General features: G+C 47.3%; 1 protein-coding gene across 3 annotated transcripts in view; it reads left to right on the forward strand.

Moving 5' to 3' along the window:
* The window catches only part of LOC142502792 (transmembrane protein 151B), a 58,350-nt gene extending 34,133 nt beyond the window's left edge, over positions 1-24,217 (forward strand). For all 3 annotated transcript variants that reach the window (XM_075614302.1, XM_075614301.1, XM_075614300.1), the window contains one exon: positions 20,744-24,217. In XM_075614302.1, the coding sequence (XP_075470417.1) occupies positions 20,777-22,168 (1,392 nt within the window). In that variant the 5' untranslated portion in view covers positions 20,744-20,776 and the 3' untranslated portion in view covers positions 22,169-24,217. The remainder of the gene's footprint in view (positions 1-20,743) is intronic.
* The last annotated feature ends 279 nt before the right edge of the window (positions 24,218-24,496 follow it).

The following is a 24,496-nucleotide window of genomic DNA, read 5'->3' on the forward strand; positions in this document are numbered from 1 at the left end:
CAAACCTTCTCCTCCTCTCCTCCCCAACGCATCCGCACACAGCAAACCTTCTCCTCCTCTCCTCCCCAACACATCCGCACCCTGCAAACCTTCTCCTTTCCTTCCCTACGCATCCGCACACAGCAAACCTTCTCCTCCTCCTCCTCTCCTCCCCAACGCATCCTCACACAGCAAACCTTCTCCTCCTCTCCTCCCCAATGCATCCTCACACCGCAAACCTTCTCCTCCTCTCCTCCCCAACGCATCCTCACACCGCAAACCTTCTCCTCCTCTCCTCCCCAATGCATCCTCACACAGCAAACCTTCTCCTCCTCTCCTCCCCAACGCATCCTCACACAGCAAACCTTCTCCTCCTCTCCTCCTCAACGCATCCGCACACAGCAAACCTTCTCCTCCTCTCCTCCCCAACACATCCTCACACAGCAAACCTTCTCCTCCTCTCCTTCCCAACGCATCCTCACACCGCAAACCTTCTCCTCCTCTCCTCCCCAATGCATCCTCACACAGCAAACCTTCTCCTCCTCTCCTCCCCAACGCATCCGCACACAGCAAACCTTCTCCTCCTCTCCTCCCCAACGCATCCGCACACAGCAAGCCTTCCCTTCCTCTCCTCCCCAAAGCATCGTCACACAGCAAACCTCCTCCTCCTCTCCTCCCCAACACATCCTCACACAGCAAACCTCCTCCTCTCCTTCTCAACACATCCTCACACTGCAAACCTCCTCCTCTCCTCCCCAACGCATCCTCACACAGCAAACCTTTTCTTCCTCTCCTCCCCAACGCTTCCTCACAGAGCAAACCTTCTCCTCCTCTCCTCCCCAATGCATCCTCACACAGCAAACCTTCTCCTCCTCCCCAACACATCCTCACACAGCAAACCTTATCCTCCCCAACACATCCTCACACAGCAAACCTTCTCCTCTCCTCCCCAACGCATCCTCACACAGAAAACCTTCTCCTCTCCTCCCCAACGCATCCTCACACAGCAAACCTTCTCCTCCTCTCCTCCCCAACGCATCCTCTCACAGCAAACCTCCTCCTCTCCTCCCCAACACATCCTCACACAGCAAACCTTCTCCTCCTCTCCTCCCCAATGCATCCTCACACAGCAAACATTCTCCTCCTCTCCTCCCCAACGCATCCTCACACAGCAAACCTTCTCCTCTCCTCCCCAACACATCCTCACACAGCAAACCTTCTCCTCCTCCTCAACGCAGCCTCACACAGCAAACCTCCTCCTCCTCTCCTCCCCAACGCATCCTCACACAGCAAGCCTTCTCTTCCTCTCCTCCCCAACACATCCTCACACAGCAAACCTTCTCCTCCTCTCCTCCCCAACACATCCTCACACAGCAAACCTTCTCCTCCTCCTCAACGCATCCGCACACAGCAAACCTTCTCCTCTCCTCCCCAACGCATCCGCACACAGCAAACCCTCTCCTCCCCAACGCATCCGCACCCTGCAAACCTTCTCCTCCTCTCCTTCCCAACGCATCCGCACACAGCAAACCTTCTCCTCCTCCTCCTCTCCTCCTCCTCTCCTCCTCCTCTCCTCCCCAACGCATCCGCACACAGCAAACCTTCTCCTCCTCTCCTCCCCAACACATCCTCACACAGCAAACCTTCTCCTCCTCTCCTCCCCAACGCATCCTCACACAGCAAACCTTCTCCCCAACGCATCCTCACACAGCAAACCTTCTCTTCCTCTCCTCCCCAACGCATCCTCACACAGCAAACCTTCTCTTCCTCTCCTCCCAAACGCATCCTCACACAGCAAACCTTCTCCCCAACGCATCCTCACACAGCAAACCTTCTCCCCAACGCATCCTCACACAGCAAACCTTCTCTTCCTCTCCTCCCCAACGCATCCTCACACAGCAAACCTTCTCTTCCTCTCCTCCCCAACACATCCTCACACAGCAAACCTCCTCCTCTCCTCCCCAACGCATCCTCACACAGCAAACCTTCTCCTCCTCTCTTCCCCAACGCATCCTCACACAGCAAACCTTCTCCTCCCCAACGCATCCTCACACAGCAAACCTTCTCCTCCTCTCCTCCCCAACGCATCCTCACAGAGCAAACCTTCTCGTCCTCTCCTCCCCAAAACATCCTCACACAGCAAACCTCCTCCTCTCCTCCCCAACGCATCCTCACACAGCAAACCTTCTCCTCCCCAACGCATCCTCACACAGCAAACCTTCTCCTTGTCTCCTCCGCAACACATCCTCACACAGCAAACCTTCTCCTCCTCCCCAACACATCCTCACACAGCAAACCTTCTCCTCCTCCCCAACACATCCGCACACAGCAAACCTTCTCCTCCTCTCCTCCCCAACGCATCCTCACACAGCAAACCTTCCTCCTCTCCTCCCCAACATATCCTCACACAGCAAACCTTCTCCTCCTCCCCAACACATCCGCACACAGCAAACCTTCTCCTCCTCTCCTCCCCAACGCATCCTCACACAGCAAACCTACTCTTCCTCTCCTCCCCAACGCATCCTCACACAGCAAACCTTCTCTTCCTCTCCTCCCCAACACATCCTCACACAGCAAACCTTCTCTTCCTCTCCTCCCCAACACATCCTCACACAGCAAACCTTCTCCTCCCCAACGTATCCTCACACAGCAAACCTTCTCTTCCTCTCCTCCCCAACACATCCTCACACAGCAAACCTTCTCCTCCCCAACAGATCCTCACACAGCAAACCTTCTCTTCCTCTCCTCCCCAACACATCCTCACACAGCAAACCTTCTCCTCCCCAACGTATCCTCAAACAGCAAACCTTCTCCTCCTCTCCTCCCCAACGCATCCTCACACAGCAAACCTTCTCCTCTCCAACGTATCCTCAAACAGCAAACCTTCTCCTCCTCTCCTCCCCAACGCATCCTCACACAGCAAACCTTCTCCTCCTCCCCAACGCATCCTCACACAGCAAACCTTCTCCTCCTCCCCAACGCATCCTCACACAGCATACCTTATCCTCCTCTCCTCCCTAACGTATCCTCACACAGCAAACCTTCTCCTCCTCTCCTCCCCAACACATCCTCACACAGCAAACTTTCTCCTCTCCTCCCCAACACATCCTCACACAGCAAACCTTCTCCACATCTCCTCCCCAACACATCCTCACACAGCAAACCTTCTCCTCCTCTCCTCCCCAACGCATTCGCACACAGCAAGCCTTCTCCTCCTCAACACATCCTCACACAGCAAACCTTCTCCTCCTCTCCTCCCCAACGCATCCTCACACAGCAAGCCTTCTCCTCCTCTCCTCCCCAACGCATCCTCACACAGCAAACCTTCTCCTCCTCTCCTCCCCAACGCATTCGCACACAGCAAACCTTCTCCTCCTCTCCTCCCCAACACATTCTCCCTCACTCTTAACGGAGAGCAAGTTTGCAGAGAAATACTGATTGTTAGGAGATCAGGACTGGGTTTGGAGTGGCTATGAAGGAGAGCTGGAGTGTTACGTTCTTGTGTGAGATATACTGTGTATATATATATATATATATATATATCTATATCTCAAGAAAAGTCATATACGAGGGAAGCTTAAGTTCTACCACCACCAGTTTAAGTTCTTTCAAAACTAAGGCTGTCTCACATTTTAATCTGGTATGTAACTGTTACATAAGCCTATAATATATATTATCTCTAACTGTGCATGCAATGTCTTGTATATAATGTATACCCTGTTCACTTATGTATTGTATTGTATTGTATGTCTTTATTTATATAGCGCCATTAATGTACATAGCGCTTCACAGTAGTAATACATGTGGTAATCGAATAAATAACAGATAATATAAATAACAGATCATGGGAATAAGTGCTTTAGACAAACATAACATTAAGGAAGAGGAGTCCCTGCCCCGAGGAGCTTACAATCTAATTGGTAGGTAGGGAGAACGTACAGAGACAGTAGGAGGGAGTTCTGGTAAGTGCGTCTGCAGGGGGCCAAGCTTTATGTTTCATGTGTTCAGAATGTTCACAGTGCTATTCATATGCTTCTTTAAGCAAGTGTGTCTTAAGGTGGGTCTTAAAGGTGGATAGAGAGGGTGCTAATCGGGTACTGAGGGGAAGGGCATTCCAGAGGTGTGGGGCAGTCAGTGAAAAAGGTTTAAGGCGGGAGAGGGCTTTAGATAAAAAAGGGGGTAGAAAGAAGACATCCTTGAGCAGAACGCAAGAGTCGGGGTGGTGCATAGCGAGAAATTAGGGCTGAGATGTAAGGAGGGGCAGAAGAGTGTAAAGCTTTAAAAGTGAGGAGAAGAATGGAGTGTGAGATGCGGGATTTGATTGGAAGCCAGGAGAGGGATTTCAGGAGGGGAGATGCTGAGACAGATCTAGGAAAGAGTAGAGTGATTCTGGCAGCAGCATTTAGGATAGATTGTAGGGGAGACAGGTGAGAGGCAGGAAGGCCGGACAGCAGGAGGTTACAGTAATCAAGACGGGAGAGAATGAGGGCCTGAGTCAGAGTTTTAGCAGTCGAGTAACAGAGGAAAGGGCGTATCTTTGTTATATTGCGGAGGAAAAAGCGACAAGTTTTAGAAATGTTTTGAATGTGAGGGGCGAATGTGAGAGAGGAGTCGAGTGTGACCCCTAGGTAGCGTGCTTGGGCTACTGGGTGGATGATCGTAGTTCCAACAGTAATGTGGAAGGAGGTAGTAGGGCCAGGTTTGGGAGGAAGTATGAGGAGCTCTGTTTTAGCCATGTTGAGTTTAAGGCGATGGAGGGCCATCCAGGATGATATAGCAGAGAGACATTCAGAAACTTTGGTCTGTATAGCAGGTGTAAGGTCAGGTGTTGAAAAGTATATTTGTGTGTCGTCAGCATAGAGGTGATATTTAAACCCAAAATATGTTATTAGGTCACCTAGAGAGAGTGTGTACAGAGAAAAGAGAAGAGGTCCCAGGACAGAGCCCTGGGGTACCTCCACAGAGAGATCAATAGAGGAGGAGGAGGTGTAAGCAGATAAGCAAAAATACATGTAACTATGTAAAAAAAAAAAAAAGATGTAAGCAAAAATACATGTAACTATGTATTTTTAACCATGTATTATATGTCTTGACTCTATGCCCAGGACATACTTGAAAACGAGACATAACTCTCAATGTATTACTTCCTGGTAAAATATTTTATAAATAAATAAGTAATTAAAAGGTGGGAACAATGTGTTCAGCATATGTACAGTATGTGAGAGGGAATGCATTATTTAGTGAAAGCAGCACGGACTCATTCTCTCTTGGTATTTAGCACAGGTTGTAATGATGACCAGAAGCTGTAAGTATTGTAGAGCTCCTATAATGGTTACTACAGTATATTGAGAAGCACGGTAATGCATGGTGAACACTACACTAATTTCCATTCAAGTGAGTAGAAGTCAAAAACTCATTAACCGCTTTGAGAGAGCGATAGCGAGAGGACATTAAAAAAGTTATGATGGTAAAAATACCACGTGTGGTGCATTCGTATGTCTCAGACAGATCTGCAACCCTGTGTCTCCCCATCATCGCTTAGCATACAGTGCTTCCACTGCAGCCGGGGCTTCTGGGTAACGACATGCTAATGAGCACTTAGTGTGTCACTCTTTGCAGACCTGTCTGAGACATGCGAATGTGCCTACAAGTAATATTTTAATTTGATATATATTGTGACAAACGGCTTACTCCGGGGCTCCGCCGTCTGTCCGGGACTGATAGAACACGGTCTTTTAGGGTAGGTTAAATGATGAGACGTCACGTACAGTTCCTTTAAACAGGCTATGCCTGGTTTATTCAGTCCCAGGCACTGAGACTGCCACAGTTTAAACAGAAAACAAAGCCAAACAAAAAGCTGCTCGTCTGAGCGATAACTTAAACTTAGATGTCCCTGACTCAGAGTTGGAAGTGGCTTGTCCACTTCCACCAACAAAATAAGTACCTTTGCAGTCTTTAGACAAACTAACAGAATGAATGAAGCGATTTGGGAAAGAGGCTTTCTCACCCCTCTGCAGTTCAGCAGCCTTCCAGGCTCTTGGGCGGGGCCCAGAGGAAACAGGAAACAGGTCTTATATACCTGAACTCTAATCAGCATGACAGGTGACAGAAAACAGGCAGCAGACAAACTGTGGAATGGAGTGCCTGTACCACGAGGCTGCCCTGTTCAGCTTAGACAGGACAGAAACTGTTCAGTATCCTGGGAGCCCTGTATATGGAGTTTATTACCAACCCCTGGTTTCTGTCACATATCCTCCCCCCCAGCTCAGACCTCGAGGGGTGAGCGACCATGGATATTAGGGAGTGCATCCTTGACAACCCGTCGGCATTGCCATGTTTGTGCCCCGACCTGTGTTCCACAGAAAATTTAAAGGGCTGTAGGCTTAGGAACCACCTGGTCACCCTAGCGTTCTTCTCCCTATTTTGACACATCCAGGTAAGGGGTGCATGATCTGTGACCAATCGGAACTTTCTCCCCAACAGATAATACTTGAGTGTCTCTACAGCCCACTTTATTGCGAGACACTCTTTCTCGACTATGGAGTAATTTTTCTCCTGGGGATTTAGTTTCCTACTTAAATAAAGGATGGGGTGCTCCTCCCCTTGAGACTCCTGGGAGAGTACCGCCCCCAGCCCTACCTCAGATGCGTCGGTTTGGACTACGAACTCTTTGGAGAAGTCAGGTGTGACCAACACTGGTTGGGCACAGAGAGCTTCTTTCAGGCTTCTAAAGGCCTGTTCGGCTTCGGGGGACCACTTTACCATTAGCGGTCCTCTTGCTTTTGTGAGGTCGGTTAGTGGGGTTGCCTTAGTTGCAAAATTGGGAATAAACCTCCTATAGTAGCCAATTAACCCCAAAAAGGTCCTTACTTGTTTTTTTGTGACTGGCCTTGGCCAATTTTGTATCGCCTCTACTTTGAGTGTTTGTGGTTTGAGTAACCCTCTACCAATAGAATACCCCAGATACTTGGCCTCCTCCAGACCAATAGTGCATTTAGCGGGGTTAGCAGTTAGTCCAGCAGACCGAACTGCGTCGAGCACAGCTTGGACCTTTGGAAGGTGGGACTGCCAATCTTCACTATGGATTACCACATCATCCAGGTAGGCGGCAGCGTACCGAACATGTGGTTTTAAAATTTTATCCATCATTCTTTGGAATGTGGCGGGAGCTCCATGTAAGCCAAAAGGCAGCACCTTATATTGAAAGAGGCCATCTGGGGTTGAGAAGGCTGTTTTTTCTTTTGCCCTTTCTGTGAGGGGAACCTGCCAGTACCCTTTTGTTAGGTCTAGGGTTGTGAGATATCGGGCTTTGCCCAGTCTCTCTACAAGTTCATCCACCCTGGGCATAGGATAAGTATCAAATTTTGACACCGCGTTTAGTTTCCGGTAGTCATTACAAAACCTTGTTGTACCGTCTGGCTTTGGGACTAAAACTATAGGGCTGTTCCACCCACTTTGGGATTCCTCAATTACGCCTAGTTTTAGCATTTTTTTAACCTCTAAACTTATAGCCTCTCTCTTGGCCTCTGGGATTCGGTACGGTTTAAGGTTAACTCGGACCCCCGGTTCAGAGACTATGTCATGTTTAATTACGTTAGTTTTACCTGGCTGTGTAGAGAAGATTTCTTTGTTCCTTCTCACTAAACTCTGGACCTCTCGTTTCTGATGCACGGACAGTGTTTCAGCTATGCTAACCTCTGGGTCAGTTTCTTGATTCTCTGACGGACCTGGGGGTACTAGGGTTAACAAGACCTCTCTATCTTTCCAGGGCTTGAGTAGGTTTATATGGTAAATTTGCTCAGGTTTCCTCCTACCTGGCTGCCTTACCCTATAATTTACTTCTCCCACTCTTTCCAAGACCTCATATGGCCCATGCCATTTAGCAAGGAATTTACTCTCCACGGTGGGAACCAGAACTAGTACCCTATCACCTGGAAAAAAAATTCTGACCCTAGCACCCTTATTATACGTATTCCTTTGTGCTTCTTGAGCTTTCTCCATGTGTTCCCTCACTATGGGTAGGACTGCAGCAATGCGGTCCTGCATTTGGGCAACATGCTCTATTACACTTCTGTAAGGGGTAACCTCGTGTTCCCAAGTTTCTTTGGCTATATCCAGTAAGCCCCTTGGATGTCGGCCATACAATAGTTCGAACGGGGAGAAGCCTGTGGATGACTGGGGAACTTCCCTAATGGCAAATAACAGGTATGGTAACAAACAGTCCCAGTTTTTCCCATCCTTATCGACCGCCCGGCGTAACATGCTCTTTAAGGTTTTATTGAACCTTTCCACTAAACCATCTGTTTGTGGATGATAGACTGAGGTTCTGAGATGCTTGATTTTTAGGAGTTTACATAGCTCTTTTGTTACTTGGGACATAAATGGTGTTCCCTGGTCAGATAAGATCTCTTTAGGAATTCCGACCCGGGAAAACAGAAGTACTAACTCTTTTGCTATGTTTTTAGCAGAGGTGCTACGTAGGGGAACTGCCTCCGGATATCGGGTAGCATAATCTAATATTACCAATATATGCTGATGTCCCCTAGCAGACTTTATTAGGGGTCCTACTAGATCCATAGCAATCCGGTCAAATGGTACCTCTATTATGGGAAGGGGTACCAATGGGCTGCGGTATGCTTTGAACGGGGCGGTGATCTGACATTCTGGGCATGAGGAACAATAGTTTGTAATTTCTGCCAGAACCCCAGGCCAATAAAAGCTTCGGAGAACCTTTTCTTTTGTCTTTTCCACCCCTAGGTGTCCCCCCAATGGATGACTATGTGCGAGGTGTAATACTACGTTACGGAATGTCCGTGGTACCAACAATTGTTTAGTTGTAACTGATTTTCTTTTATCAACCCGATATACTAGGTCGTTCTCTACCTCGAAGTAGGGGTAAGCAAGTGACCTATCTGGTTGGCCATGAGTACTATTCTGGTCCCGTATATTTCCCCTTGCTACCGCTAATGTGGGGTCCTCCCACTGGGCCTTCTTAAAACTCCCAGGACGGACCTCTAGGTCAGCGAGGGTCTTATCCTGTACTGGGGTGGTAAGTGCCTGATCAACATCTTGATTTGGGGTATTCCCTACCAAAGTAGTGATGGGGAAGGGAATTTCACAGCACTCCTCCTTTTCCCCCTTCTTATTTGGGCCCTCGTCAACCTCCATTTCTGAAAAAGGGAAAGGATTTGTTTCTTCTAACACTTCGTTATGGTCTGCTATTGAACTCTGGGCGCTATTCTGAGCTGGGGACCACATTTTTAGAAAATGGGGAAAGTCGGTCCCTATTAACACATCATGTGCCAGTTTGGGTACAACACCCACCTTGAAATCTAAAGAACCAAATTCTGTTTCAAAAAAAACATCAACAGTGGAATATTCATGATTATCCCCATGTATACAACAAATTGCCACTCTTTGTGAACTGTTTACCTGTTTCTTCTTAATGGGCAATAGGTATTCGGACACTAGTGTGACCATACTCCCAGAGTCAAGAAGTGCCTGAACCCTCTTACCATTAACCTTTACAAATGCCCACAGATGGTTATTCAAGGGGTCCTCTGGGCTAGGGCCCATACATTGGGACAACAGCGAATAAGGTTCCACGCTGTTGCATTGCATGGGCTCATCATTTAGTGGGCAGATTTTTGCTGTGTGGCCCCTCTCATGACAATTTACACATTTAGGTACATAGTCTGTGTCCCACTTAGAGCCTTTTCCCGGCTCCCCATGTTGGCTATTGCCCTTAGTGTGCGAACCACTGTTGCTGGAGCGGCGTGAAGGTGGTCGCCGCTCTTCAGCGCCCCTTAACCCCGGTACCCTTTTACCGTCTCTGGAAGAGTCCTGGAACCTCGGATAGTGGGGTTGCTCCACGACTGTGGGTTGCGGGTGCTCTTCTGCTGCACTGTACCTTTCTACAAGGGCCACAAGCTCATCCGCATTGTGGGGGTCACTCCGACTGACCCAACGGCGTAAGGCAGAGGGAAGTTTCCTCAAGAACTGGTCCATGACCAACCGTTCCACGATGTGGCTTGCTGAGTTGATCTCGGGTTGTAGCCACTTCCGGGCGAGGTGGATGAGGTCATACATCTGGCTTCGGGTGGCTTTATCCATCGTGAAGGACCATGCGTGAAACCTTTGGGCACGAACAGCCGTGGTTACGCCGAGGCGGGCGAGGATCTCGAACTTCAATTTTGCATAGACGTTAGCTTCGGCTGGCTCTAGATCAAAGTAAGCCTTCTGGGGTTCGCCGCTTAGGAAGGGTGCGATTAGACCAGCCCACTCAGCTTCTGGCCATCCCTCTCTCTGTGCCGTGCGTTCAAACGTGAGAAGATAGGCTTCCACATCATCCGAGGGTCCCATCTTCTGAAGGTAGTAGCTTGCCCTGGTCATTTTCGGAACTGGGGCTGCCTCTGCCAGTGGAAGGTTACTGATAGTCCCCCTCAGGATCTCGAGTTCCTGCTGTAAGCCCTGAGCGAACCGCTTTTGCTCCTCTCTCAGCAGGCGGTTTGTCTCTTGCTGGTTTGCATTAGTCTCTTGCTGGGCTATTAACAGCTGTCGCTGGGTTTCACTCGCCTGTTGCTGGGCTTCATTCGCGTCTTTCTGGACAGCGACATTGCGTACCAGCGCACTCACCACGTCTTCCATCTTGTTTGGAGAGAGAGAAAAAAAAACCTTCTTTTTTTTTTTTTTTTTTTTTTAAAGTTCTTTAACCCCCAGACCTTTCAGTGTTCTGCCCGCATTCTCCACCATATGTGACAAACGGCTTACTCCGGGGCTCCGCCGTCTGTCCGGGACTGATAGAACACGGTCTTTTAGGGTAGGTTAAATGATGAGACGTCACGTACAGTTCCTTTAAACAGGCTATGCCTGGTTTATTCAGTCCCAGGCACTGAGACTGCCACAGTTTAAACAGAAAACAAAGCCAAACAAAAAGCTGCTCGTCTGAGCGATAACTTAAACTTAGATGTCCCTGACTCAGAGTTGGAAGTGGCTTGTCCACTTCCACCAACAAAATAAGTACCTTTGCAGTCTTTAGACAAACTAACAGAATGAATGAAGCGATTTGGGAAAGAGGCTTTCTCACCCCTCTGCAGTTCAGCAGCCTTCCAGGCTCTTGGGCGGGGCCCAGAGGAAACAGGAAACAGGTCTTATATACCTGAACTCTAATCAGCATGACAGGTGACAGAAAACAGGCAGCAGACAAACTGTGGAATGGAGTGCCTGTACCACGAGGCTGCCCTGTTCAGCTTAGACAGGACAGAAACTGTTCAGTATCCTGGGAGCCCTGTATATGGAGTTTATTACCAACCCCTGGTTTCTGTCACAATATCTATAAGCCCTCCCTGGCCGGCTCCCTAGGGAGATGCAGTGGTGTATTAGACATACGCATTGATTTACCTTGTCTCAGTGTCTGTGGTCGGCTGGGCGATGGGCACCAGGAGTTTTATAGTACAACTTAAATCTTTATCATGTAAACATCTTTATTATGTTCCCATGTCTGGAAACACGGCTGTCACAGGTCACTGTAGGCCCCCCCCTGCTGTAATCCTGCCTGCTCTGGGTAATGTTACTTTCAGACCCTGCTTTGGAACTCCCACTGTGTGTGGGAATCTGCTTGCGGGGCTAGTCCACAGATATCCTGGGGTCACTTCTGCTTTACCCACTAAGGCATGTCTGCATTCCAATTACTGGGACATTCCCTTCTCTCTTAGGGCCATAATATAGGATCCTAACTGATGGGGCACTGTCTCTATTTGAAACACAATAAGAGGGGGGCTGATCTATACTATACTTTGGGGACCATCTTCCCTACCTCTAATCTCTGGTGCTCCTCTCTCTTTCCCATGCTGGAACTCTCTCCCCAGAATCCTCTGCTTCTATACTTTATACCTCCTGTAACACAGTACTGCTGTGTCACCACTGGGTGGAGCTTAACATCAACTCTCACTGATAACTCCTATGCTGCGACCAGGGTGAATACTTGTGCGCTGGCACTCGAGCTCCGTGACGTAATTCGCTCATGTTGGTCGGGCGATTCGTGGCCTGGCCGTAAAGGGGGGGGGGGGAAGGGGGGCGGCGTGTCCATGACGTCACGTTAGCGGTTCGTCCTCATTGGCCGAACCGCGCATGTGTCCAGGGCTAGTGCGAAAAAATCAAATGTGCTTGTCTCGGCAAGCAGAAAGCTCACGCGCCTGCGCGACAGGCCCCCGCACTTTGGACAATCACATTGTGATCGATGGTTTCAATCACCTTGTGCATGAGCGCGCACGCTCGCTCCGCTTCACCGTGGCAGCGGCCCTAGTGTACTTTAGTAACCGACACCAGGAGGGGGGGTTACATATATATAACCAACAGGTAACCGGTCTGTGCAGCTTTGCCTCTCTTTCTGCCCCCCTGCTCTGCATCTTTTTGAAGTGAAACTACTTTACCGGCACCTACCTATACCAACATTTTGCTGGAGCAAATTACCTTGATGGTGACGGAACTAAAGATAGGGAAGTGACGTCACTGTGGGCAAAAGAGGCCGCGCGCAGGTTCGGGTGCTTGGGAGCAGCAGCAACCTCAACGGAGACCACACCGAGACACAGACACCCACAGAGACACAGACACCCACAGAGACACAGACACCCACAGAGACAAAGACACCCACAGAGACAAAGACACCCACAGAGACACAGACACCCACAGAGACACAGACACCCACAGAGACACAGACACCCACAGAGACACAGACACCCACAGAGACACAGACACCCACAGAGACACAGACACCCACAGAGACACAGACACCCACAGAGACACAGACACCCACAGAGACACAGACACCCACAGAGACACAGACACCCACAGAGACACAGACACCCACAGAGACACAGACACCCACAGAGACACAGACACCCACAGAGACACAGACACCCACAGAGACACAGACACCCACAGAGACACAGACACCCACAGAGACACAGACACCCACAGAGACACAGACACCCACAGAGACACAGACACCCACAGAGACACAGACACCCACAGAGACACAGACACCCACAGAGACACAGACACCCACAGAGACACAGACACCCACAGAGACACAGACACCCACAGAGACACAGACACCCACAGAGACACAGACACCCACAGAGACACAGACACCCACAGAGACACAGACACCCACAGAGACACAGACACCCACAGAGACACAGACACCCACAGAGACACAGACACCCACAGAGACACAGACACCCACAGAGACACAGACACCCACAGAGACACAGACACCCACAGAGACACAGACACCCACAGAGACACTGACGCCGACACCCACAGAGACACTGACGCCGACACACACAGAGACACTGACGCCGACACACACAGAGACACTGACGCCGACACACACAGAGACACTGACGCCGACACACACAGAGACACTGACGCCGACACACACAGAGACACTGACGCCGACACACACAGAGACACTGACGCCGACACACACAGAGACACAGACGCCGACACACACAGAGACACAGACGCCGACACACACAGAGACACAGACGCCGACACACACAGAGACACAGACGCCGACACACACAGAGACACAGACGCCGACACACACAGAGACACAGACGCCGACACACACAGAGACACAGACGCCGACACACACAGAGACACAGACGCCGACACACACAGAGACACAGACGCGACACACACAGAGACACAGACGCCGACACACACAGAGACACAGACGCCGACACACACAGAGACACAGACGCCGACACACACAGAGACACAGACGCCGACACACACAGAGACACAGACACACACAGAGACACAGACACACACAGAGACACAGACACACACAGAGACACAGACACACACAGAGACACACAAAGGCAGAGAGAGAGACACAGACACAGACACACACACACACACAGAGACACACACACAGGGACACACAAAGGCGGAGAGAGAGACACAGACAGACACACACACACAGAGACACAGACACACACACACACACAGAGACACAAACACACACACACACACACACACACACACAGAGACACACAGAGACACACACACACACACACACACACACACACACACAAAGGCAGAGAGAGAGACACATACACACAGACACAGGCAGAGAGACACAGACAGACACACACACACACACACACACACACACACACACACTAGGAATTCACAGTTACTATAAATATAGAAGTGCAATAGCTAAAATGGGGGGGGGGTAGGGTTGCCAAGACAGCACGTTCTAAGGCTACAGACCCAGTGAGTGCGTCGCGTGCGACGGAACTCCTAGCGTCGCTCGCGGCCTCCACCCGAGTGATCTGAAGGACTTCAGATCAGTCACGACAGGGAGGCGTGGCGGGGTCACAGCCATGATATAATGGGACTGGTTAGCCGCGATTGGCTGAACCGCCGCCGTGACGTTGCCATCGCTCGGGCACCGCGTCAAAAGTCAAATATCTTGACTTTCCAAAATCTGGTCGCACCACTCGCACTTGATCATGTGCGCGCCCGCACTGACTGGGGCCGGCCCCATAGAGGGCCATCTCTTGTTCGTTCCGCGCACAGCCGCGAGCAGTGGGAACGAGGCCGAAGTCAAACTTCTTTGCGTTTTGTCACTGAAATTGTGTTTTGATTTTTAATTAAAAACATCACCATCACAAATACAATTTCTGTGAGAAAACACAAAAATTTCACTTAAAATGCGCGTGCTTGGGCGCACACACTTTTTTTTTGTCTCCGCTCCTCTCTTCCCCCTCCGTGCCTCCTCCAGTTTCTCCCTTCCCAAGGTACGGCTGCATTCCATTCCCAGCGTAACTTGAAAACAAGTGTTTGCCTGGTTGGGTCCAAGGCCCTTAAAGCCAAGATGCTTTAAAGGCTCAGATTAATCCAGACTGTGGGAGTTCGGATTAGCGAAATTAGCTAAAAGGCAAGTCAATTGTGGGTCATACATTTTATGTTCTGAATCCTTGTTTCTGTCGTTTTTAAATAATTAATCAGTATTTTTTTCAATAGACTCTCCTTTCCAAAACCACTGCAGTGAAAATACATAGTGAAAACCTTCTCTTCCTTCCCCCCCAACACATCCGCACTATGTAGAAAAATTGATTTTAATAAAAATTAAATGTTTACAAAAATGTTGCATTACCAAAAGTATATGTTTATATGTATATATATATATATATATATATATATATATATATATATATATATATATATATAATCCACAGAAGCAGCCGGCACTCCACTTGCAAGTAGAAAAAATTGGGTGCTTGTCCCATAAAGCAATAATAAACCATACGATACCGTTTGAAGCACGAGATCAGGAGACAGCACTCTGGTAAGTTTGATCACAAGTTTTTGTATTGAAAAAGACACATAAACCGACGTTTCTGTCCCCCAGTGGGACCTTTCTCAAGGTGGTGCTCGCAGTGATCAAACTTACCAGAGTGCTGTCTCCTGATCTCGTGGTTCAAACGGTATCGTATGGTATATATATATATTTATATTGCACTATGTCGAAATAACATGTACTTCAACAGAGAGGGAGCTTAGGGTTTATCAACTGGTGAAGTTATTAATATTACATTACTATAATAACTATTTAAAAGTAAATCCAGCAATTAATTTTTTAAAAGGGATTTTCACTATCCTGCTAACAATGAACAGCAGCTTATCCAAATGGAATTAAAATATTAATATTTCAGCAAGCTAAAGGAGTTTTGGATTGGGGCCCAGATTTACTAAACCACGGGTGTGCAAACTGGGGGACGGGAGATTTTGCTGGGTGGGGCGCAGGCCGTTGCAGAGGCCCCGCGCTCTTCCCCATGGCATTTAAATTAAATGCTGGGGGATAGCCTGAGGCCTCTTAAATGCTTTACTTACCCAGATTCAGCGAGCTCTGTGACGCGTCGCCGTAGCAACGACGTCGCGGGGTCATGTGACGTCACACGCGGAAAATGACGCCGCGGGTGACGTGATGTCATTTGACTCAGCTCTATGGTAGGAAGAGGGGGCACGGGCGACGCAGCAGGGAAGACAGGGGCGCAGCACAAAACGTTTGCGCTCCCCTGTACTAAACTATTTTTGTTGCTTATTTTTTTAAATGTTTGTTTACCTGCTATATTCAGCTCTAGAACGACCTCTGATTCCTAAATTATTCCCAAATTCTAGTATGGGTGAAAAAAATAAGAAGACTGAGGTCCGCTTCAGGAAGCTAAAAAGAAAACCACAACAGCATTGGGGCAGGATATCACATCTTTTTATTGCAGTTCTGCAAACCTGATTCTATTGTGACACTTTGGTCCAGTCCTGATGCTCAAATTCAGCAATAGTTACCATTCAAGGAAGAGCCATTTTATAAAAAATGTATTTGTCCACAATATTCAGAGAGCCTCACACATGCATGAATATTACACACCCACAAACATATACTGCACACACACTAATGGGTATATCCTGTATAAGCAATAGCATACCACAAACTTACTTTAGTCAGAATTAGGAAAAAGAAAAAAATATGTGGGGGAATGTAACAGGGGACTTATCCCTGTTCACAAATGTGCCTCTAATCCAGCAGTGTGGTGGTTAACTGCTGGTAGCAAATTAACTAACACCACCTGCCTGATTACAGGTGGTAGAAAAAGCCTGCCTTTGAGTCAGGAAGAGACTCCTTAGCTCACGAGTGAGCTGAACTTTGGAGACAGAGCAGAGGTTCTTGAGTCTCCCAGGAGAGACTGACCAAGAGAACACAGATCTCTGGAGCTGACAAATAAGACTTCTAAACCTGGATGCTGACATTTTCTGTGCACACACGGGTGCAGTTCCAGGAGAGCAGAGAAGCTTCCCCTATAGCAGCCAGCTAACAGATAAGACTTTTATTAACAAGACTTTTTATATCTGTTCATTTCATGCTATATGTTTGGGGCTGGGAGACATGCTTATCTAAGGGAGTTGTGAATTGCATAGTATTTCACTAGAAATACTCCCAAGTGAATAGAAGCTTTGCTGAGCTTGACTCTCTCTCTCTCTCTCTCTCTCTCTCTCTCTCTCTCTCTCTCTCTCTCTCTCTCTCTCTCTCTCTCTCTCTCTCTCTCTCTCTCTCTCTCTCTCTCTCTCTCGTCTTATTTCCAATTAAACCTATTTCCAATCAACGAAATCATGGCAGTCCAAACTTGCTGTTGATCCAGCCACTGATCATTAAGTGCCCCCGTACACTGTCTGCTTCTGCTGATTTAATCTCTTTGCTGCCTTAATCATGTACCTGGCACGTCTGCGGCCCCTGAGCTGTACCAGGTACATCATTGTAAAAACGCACATTTTCCAGGAGCTGATCGGGTTGACAACTCCATTTGAATCCCCTCCTCTTCTTTTCATGCCACTGGGGGCAGTCACAGCCCTGTGATTACTACCTGCAGTACACCCAAACCATCACATCTGTCATCGTCCGAATCCCAGCATTGAAAAGGTTATCTACAGTTGCTCAGGCAGCTACGTGTATTTTCTCACTCACTAAAGATAAGGTGATAACAATATATAGTACAGGTGTAAATGTTTACAAAATGTTGCCGAATGGCAAATGTGAAGTATTTTTAGATATAAAATGACATTGTGGTTCACTTCTAGCCCTTCTTGTATATGTTTTCTAATCTGGCCTTGGTAAACTGAGTTCTGCTCTAAATGAGACAATGTGTACACACGGAGAGCATGCTGCTAATGTATATTCCGTGTGAAGGTCACACATCAAGGGTAGACTCATTCACAAGTCATTTATACACAGCATGAATCTGTTTGAAGCAGAATCCTGTGGATCAGAATAATCGGGGGGTTTGGGCCCCTATTCTATATGCTGTGAAGACATCCTACCCATGCTGGGCATTGTGGTCACATTAATTTAAACGAAACTGAACTAAAGTGGAAATCAAAGCACTTTTCAACAATATGAATGTCTGAAATATTCATCGTTTTATCAATTCTCAATTAGAAATCTTTCAATTAAATCATTCTTCCATTTTTTCCTACTATTGAAAGCCTGGTAGTTGACAGGGCTTGAACAAAAAATAGTAGTACTGTACTGAGCCTGATGAAAAAAAGATCTACATTGAGCAAACATTGGGGCGAAGCTCGTGGGACTTTATCTTGGCAATAAATATGTGAGTTGTTAAATTAGGAAATGGAAAACATTTTCTGGCATAAATCCTTTTTAGTTTAAAAAAAAAAAAAGACAGTCAAATGGTACTAATACTGTGTATATATATATATGTATATGTATATGTATATATATTTTTTTATATATATATATATATATATATATATATTTTAGTGGCTGCAGTGTGACCTTAAAAATAAATTGTACGCTACACCATCTTGTACCATCACACTTCAACCACTGCATTTGGTGGGGGAAGGAAGTGTCCATGGCCCCTGAGTGCCACCTTACGTGCTGGCTACAAGTTCACGTAATTACCAGTGTTGAGATCATATCGCCCTGACCCACTTCCAGTAGTCAGGAAGTCCTCCTCCTCTGTTCTGATTGTATCTGTGGCTCTCAGACAATCAGCACTAGATTCCAGGTGCAAGGGTATGACATTGAATGAATGATGCAAGGTGACGGCACTTATATAATGTTAAGTGAATGAAACATCACTGTTTCTGATGAAAGGGAAGCAGCAGCACCTTATTACAAAGAAACACTAAACACCAACAGAAATCTCCAGTGTGCCCCAGCATAAAATGAAAAGTAAGAGTGTGTATACAAAGCTAAAAGATACATCAAAAGGCAGCATCAAAACAAGGTGTTTTCCAAATAACTCGTTTTTTTTAAAAACACCCGTTATCGTGCAGTAACAGAACGTAACCGTGCAATTCATTGGCAATACTGCACCTTAAGGCTGGGTCCATGGACACTTCGCCCGTGCGGAGGCACTCAGAGGCTGAGGGAAAGCGGGTGCTTTCCCTGGCCATGGTACGCGCGCTGTCTGTGGGCGTGTCTAGGGGTGTGCCTGTGATATCACAGAGCTCGTTCGCCCTCATTGGCCGAACCGCTCACGTGACCGGCCCGTCGCGCCAAGAAATCAGTTTTAACTGATTCGTTGCGCAACGCGCGCCCGCTTCCGCACGCCGTATAGACGCGATCACTGCCTTTAGGCCGTCTTATTGCTCAGCGTGCGGACGCGTCCACGCGGGCGTCCACACCATGGACGCAGCCTTAGGCTCCACAAGATGCCTTTTAACTACCACCATCTTTAAGCTTCAGTAATGTGTCTGGGGAGTTATGGCAGGCGTGGTTCAGCTCCACAAGACGTGGAAGATGTCGTGGAAGGTACATTGTGCGGAAAAAAAGATGTGGTCCCGTGTCTTGCATTAAAATTAGCTCAAATTCAACAATACATTTAATTAAAGCACAAATACATTCATTTGAAACCTTACAACCATCTTATTTGGGGTGCACACTTGAAAAAGATGGTAGTGTTCGAACTTAACAGCCCTGTGTAGATTATTTTCAACATCCATGAAGAACTCTGTTTTTGGTCCATTAAATAATAATAGTTTTGCTGCCTGTGATGAATCTACAATTCTCTAGGACAGGACTGCCCATCTCCAGTCCTCAAGGGCCACCAACAGGTCCGGTTTCCCTACATCAGCACAGGTGGCTCAATCACCGGTTCAGTCATTGATTGAGCCACCTGTACTGAAGCAGGAATATCTTGAAAACCTTCCCTGTTGGTGGCCCTTGAGGGCTGGAGTTGGCCATCCTTGCTCTAGGACCAATGAACTTTGCATTTCATAAATAAACTGCCACATGAAAATATCTCTGGGCTTTGCATCTTGGCCGAAACTATAAGACAACTGCGCCATGTTCAGAAGAGATATTCATTTCTAACTAGGTTTTATTGTATTAGGTGGGAAGCAGGGGGTCTGCGGAGCTGAATTCTGTTAATTTCAAGTCTGGAGACCACCTGCTTCCCAAGATGCATACATCCGAATGCGATGCTTGAAGCAACCCCGTATGGGTGCCTCAAATCTCCCACTGCACGGGAGCCAATAGGAAGCCACGACCACATCATGTCGGACCTTTAAACATGAAGGCGATACTAGCATCACCTACAGTGTTAAATATCTCGGGAGTAAATGCTCCTTTAGGGCTATTGTTAGCTGGTAAAGGAAGAGCACCGATCCAGTTATTCTAAACTTTAGTAAGCCTTCTAGATTTTGTACACATGAAGTCCTAATCACTTGAATTGGCCGTAGGTTGCTCTAAGACGTAAGAACATGAAATAAATGAATATATGCCTGTAGGCCACAGAGGTTGTGTGGTCAAATGCTTTATTTTTCAGTCTTTTAAATCTGTTTATTTTGGTTTCTTCAGCACCTTGTGTATGGTAGTGTGGTTCTTTCGGTGTTTTCCATGCATCTTTTTTCCTCCCCTCCCCAACCTAACATCTAGACAAGTAGTCTTACTGTACAGATATTCACCTGTATTGATGATGTCAGATGACCTTAAGCAAACAAAGCTTCAAGGAACAAGACAGGCAGGAGAGATGTTAACACAAACATAGAACAACAGAGTCTCTGTTATATACAGATTACCAAAAACAGAAATAATAGTAGATCCAGGATCATTATAACTCATGTTAACAGATTGTGTAAGATTTGAGATTTTGTTTTTTGTTTGGTCACACTTTTCTATGCTAAGAATTCTACCTCTGACTGGTTTTCTTCTCCTCTTTTCTCATAGCAACGTCCAGAGAAGCAATCACTGAGTGCCTCTATGTGCCGGGAGTCACATTGGAAATGCCTCCTCCTCTCCATCCTCATGTTTGTGTGTCTTGGTGCAGTGACCTGGTGCCAGGTGACCAGTGTGACCAAACTCCGCTTCGACAGCTCCCTTAAGGGCAGGTCCATGATTTACCATGGCAGCCCTTGCTCAGATGGCTACGTCTATATCCCCTTGGCCTTCCTCGCCATGCTGTATGTGGTCTACCTGGTGGAATGTTGGCACTGCCATTCCAAGAGCGAGCTCCAGCATAAGGCCGATGTTAGCAGTGTTTATGACCAGATTCAGCGTATGCGTCATGCTACACCTTGCATCTGGTGGAAGGCCATCAGCTACCACTTTGTCAGGCGCACCAGGCAAGTTACACGTTACCGCCACGGTGATGCCTATACCACCACTCAGGTCTACCATGAGCGGGTTAACACGCATGTGGCCGAAGCAGAGTTTGAATACTCTCATTGTGGCATACAGGACATCTCCAAAGATTTGCTAGACTTGGACCTCCATCCAGCCACCAAATTGAAGTTCACCAAGTGCTTCAGCTTTGCCAACCTGGAGTCTGAGAACTCCTACCTCACCCAGCGTGCTCGTTTCTTCACAGAGATTGAAGGATTGGATGACTACATGGAGGCAAGGGAAGGGATGCAGCTAAAAAATGTGGACTTCAAAGAACTAGTAGTGACTTACGTGGATCTAGAACAGCTCCCGTGGTATGTGTCTCATTCTGCTTTTTGGGCAGCGGCACTGCTGATGCTGTCTTGGCCACTGAGAGTTTTCATTGAATATCAGACTGCCCATGTTCATTACCATGTTGAGAAGCTGCTAGGAATGGAATATAGGGTGCCCGCCGTGGCAGAGGAGCCTATATACAGGTTCAGAATGCCTAGGGTCAATACCTTGGACAGCACAGATATGGAGTGGCACATTTGTACCAATCGCCAGCTGATCCCCAGCTATTCCGAGGCACTGCTGATGGATCTGACAGATGCCTCTCTGTGCAACGGTTACTCTTCCTGTGGCATCCTGCGTGGGTGTGAAGGCTGCAATAGAGCCTCCAGCAGTTCTTCCATTTTCTCCCGCCACGCCATGCATAGCTGCAGCGAAGGACCATCTCACCTCTCCCTTAGCACCAGCCGTTTTTCTCTTTGCCAGCTGCACGGCTCCCACAGGACAGGGCTCTGGAGGAGCCGCAGCAGTAGCTTGGCAGAGCGCGGGTGCCAGGACGAGCGTTGCTGCTCCTACTCCAGCCAGCTGGCGATCAATGAGAACCCACCCACCTACCGTGATGCCCGCTTCTTCCCTGTGCTTATAGTCCACCGTCCAGAACGGTGCCAGGGCCGGAACTTCTGCATTCACCGCTCCTCGTGCGTGGAGACATCCTTGTGATGCAACTTCACATGGTTTTAATGGTGCAGTCCCACTTGGCAACATTGATTGGAGTTCTAATAGTGTGAAAGCAAAACTACTGGAAAATTCACACCAAATATTTGACAAGGATGACAAAGGTAAAATGGGCAAACTAGGTGGATCTAGTGGTCCCTGTCCGCTGTCAAATTCTATGGTTAGACAATTGTGAAGCATACAGAAGTTGTTTGATAGACTGTGGGTATGCACCTTTAAACCAAAGTCACCACCTTTCTGCAAGTAACTTACAGTGTCTAAGTGCATCTTAACAAATCATCTCATCCTACCATAATGCCTGGAACCACACGACATCTTAAAAGGAACATGCTGCCCTGTATTATAATAGAGTTGCTTTATATTGTTCCGCCTCCCAAGTTACAGATGAAGCCACCAAAAGGGAATTCTCAGTTGGCGTTTCTTAGGGTGGCTGCATTGGCTGCATTGGCTGCATTGGTGGTGTTCACACTCTTTATGTAACAAAATGTCAAACACAGTTGGATGTTTGTAGTCCTACTCAGTTTAGTCATATATTGCAGCATGGTTCTGGACTTTAAGGGCCATACTTATTATATCCCACAAGGCACCTTTCGGCCCATTAACTTGAATGGACTGTAAGGTGTCCACTGTCGCAAAAAGTGGCTTATGGAGCAACACTACTTAATAAATATGGCCCTAAATGTGGTTTCTTATCCCTTTGCTGATGGAGAGCTGTATTTCAGAACCCTTGGGTAGTGAAGGGGCTAACCCATACCCCAGTTTATCACATGCTAACCCAATAAGTAAAACGCCCTATGAATAGGTGCTAAATGGTAACATTATTTTGCTTCTTTTATGTACATTTTCCGGTCTGCTCCACATAACCACAACCTCCTCTCCAATCTTCTGTCATAACAAGGTCTTACTGTGGCAGGACCGTGCTGCCCATCACTAGATTTGTGTGCCTTCTAGTTGTTTCATAAAATGTCCGTCCCATCATTGTTTCCCCATCAGCAGCAAAGGGACCTGCAAGATTTGGACTGGGAGATAAAGGAGAAGATGTGTTGTCAGCCAGTTGTAAATCCAGGATACAAACCTCCACAATGTGAGGGAGACTACTTCATTCAGTCACGTTTCTCCTTACACATGGCCCTCATTAGTCACCAAAGTCTCCATGGGAACCCTCTGTTTTTAAATATCATGGAAACTTGAGTATCTCTGTGGACATTTATGGGACTTCAAGTAAATATCCATCTTTGAGGGAAAAGATGGTTTGAGATATGTTTAAATAGCACAGACTGTTCACAATAAAACTGAATGTTGTCTTATTTTGAGATGTCCAGGATAAGATAAAGTCCCAAATTGTTTAGGATCCTCATACAAACCTCTATGCACAGGACGAGCCTGAACTCAAACTCTACCTTGGAAACCACATTATATCTGCTGCTTCTTGTTCAGTCTATACTCACTGACACAGTGTATTGGGAACTAGGTTACGTAAAGACCAATAATACATATATATATATATATCGATATCAGTCTACATGGTGCGGATACATAATAGAACAAATGTAGGTGCAATGAATCCCTGCCACGAAGAGCTTGCAATCTAATATGTAGCACCCAATACCCAGAGAGATGCCGAGTTTATGGAGTTGCCTTTGGGACTTTAAAGGTATCCAGAACTTCACACGTATGAAGACGGCCACGGAAACGCTGGGATCCCAAAGGCAATACATGAAATCTTACAAAACATTTGGTAACCAGAATACTGTATATGAGGTACTTGTGCAATAACAGCAGGTACACATCTCATTGTATTGGATGGTCTGGTATATTTAACTGGAAGAAATATTTGTCCTATTGTGTTCATCTAAAGGAAGAAATCACTTTTTTTTCTCCTTTTCCAAGTACATGCAGAGCCAAATGGTAAATTGTATATGGAAACGGCATGTCTGTATTAGGACAAGTCGGTTGTATTATCTATGTAACATGTTATACAACGGATTCTTATGGCTTCTGACTGTTGCACCATAAAATACATATTTTTTATTATTTGTGTTGTACTGTGAGATTGATGTATTTGTTAACCCATTCAGTGCTAAAGGTAGTGCTAGGAGGTGCAGGCTACAGCAGGGGTCCCCAACTCCAGTCCTCAAGAGCACCCAACACCTCAAGTTCTAAGGGTATCCCTGCTTCAGCTCAGGTGGCTGTCAGAATGACTGAGCCACTGGTGCTCAAGTAGGGATATCCTTCAAACTTGACTGTTGGGGGTTCTTGAGGAATGGATTTGGGGACCAGTGGACTAGAGCAGGGGTGTGCAAACTTTTCTCT

This window comes from Ascaphus truei, chromosome 9 (assembly GCF_040206685.1).
Source record: "Ascaphus truei isolate aAscTru1 chromosome 9, aAscTru1.hap1, whole genome shotgun sequence".
NCBI classification, from domain to species: domain Eukaryota; kingdom Metazoa; phylum Chordata; class Amphibia; order Anura; family Ascaphidae; genus Ascaphus; species Ascaphus truei.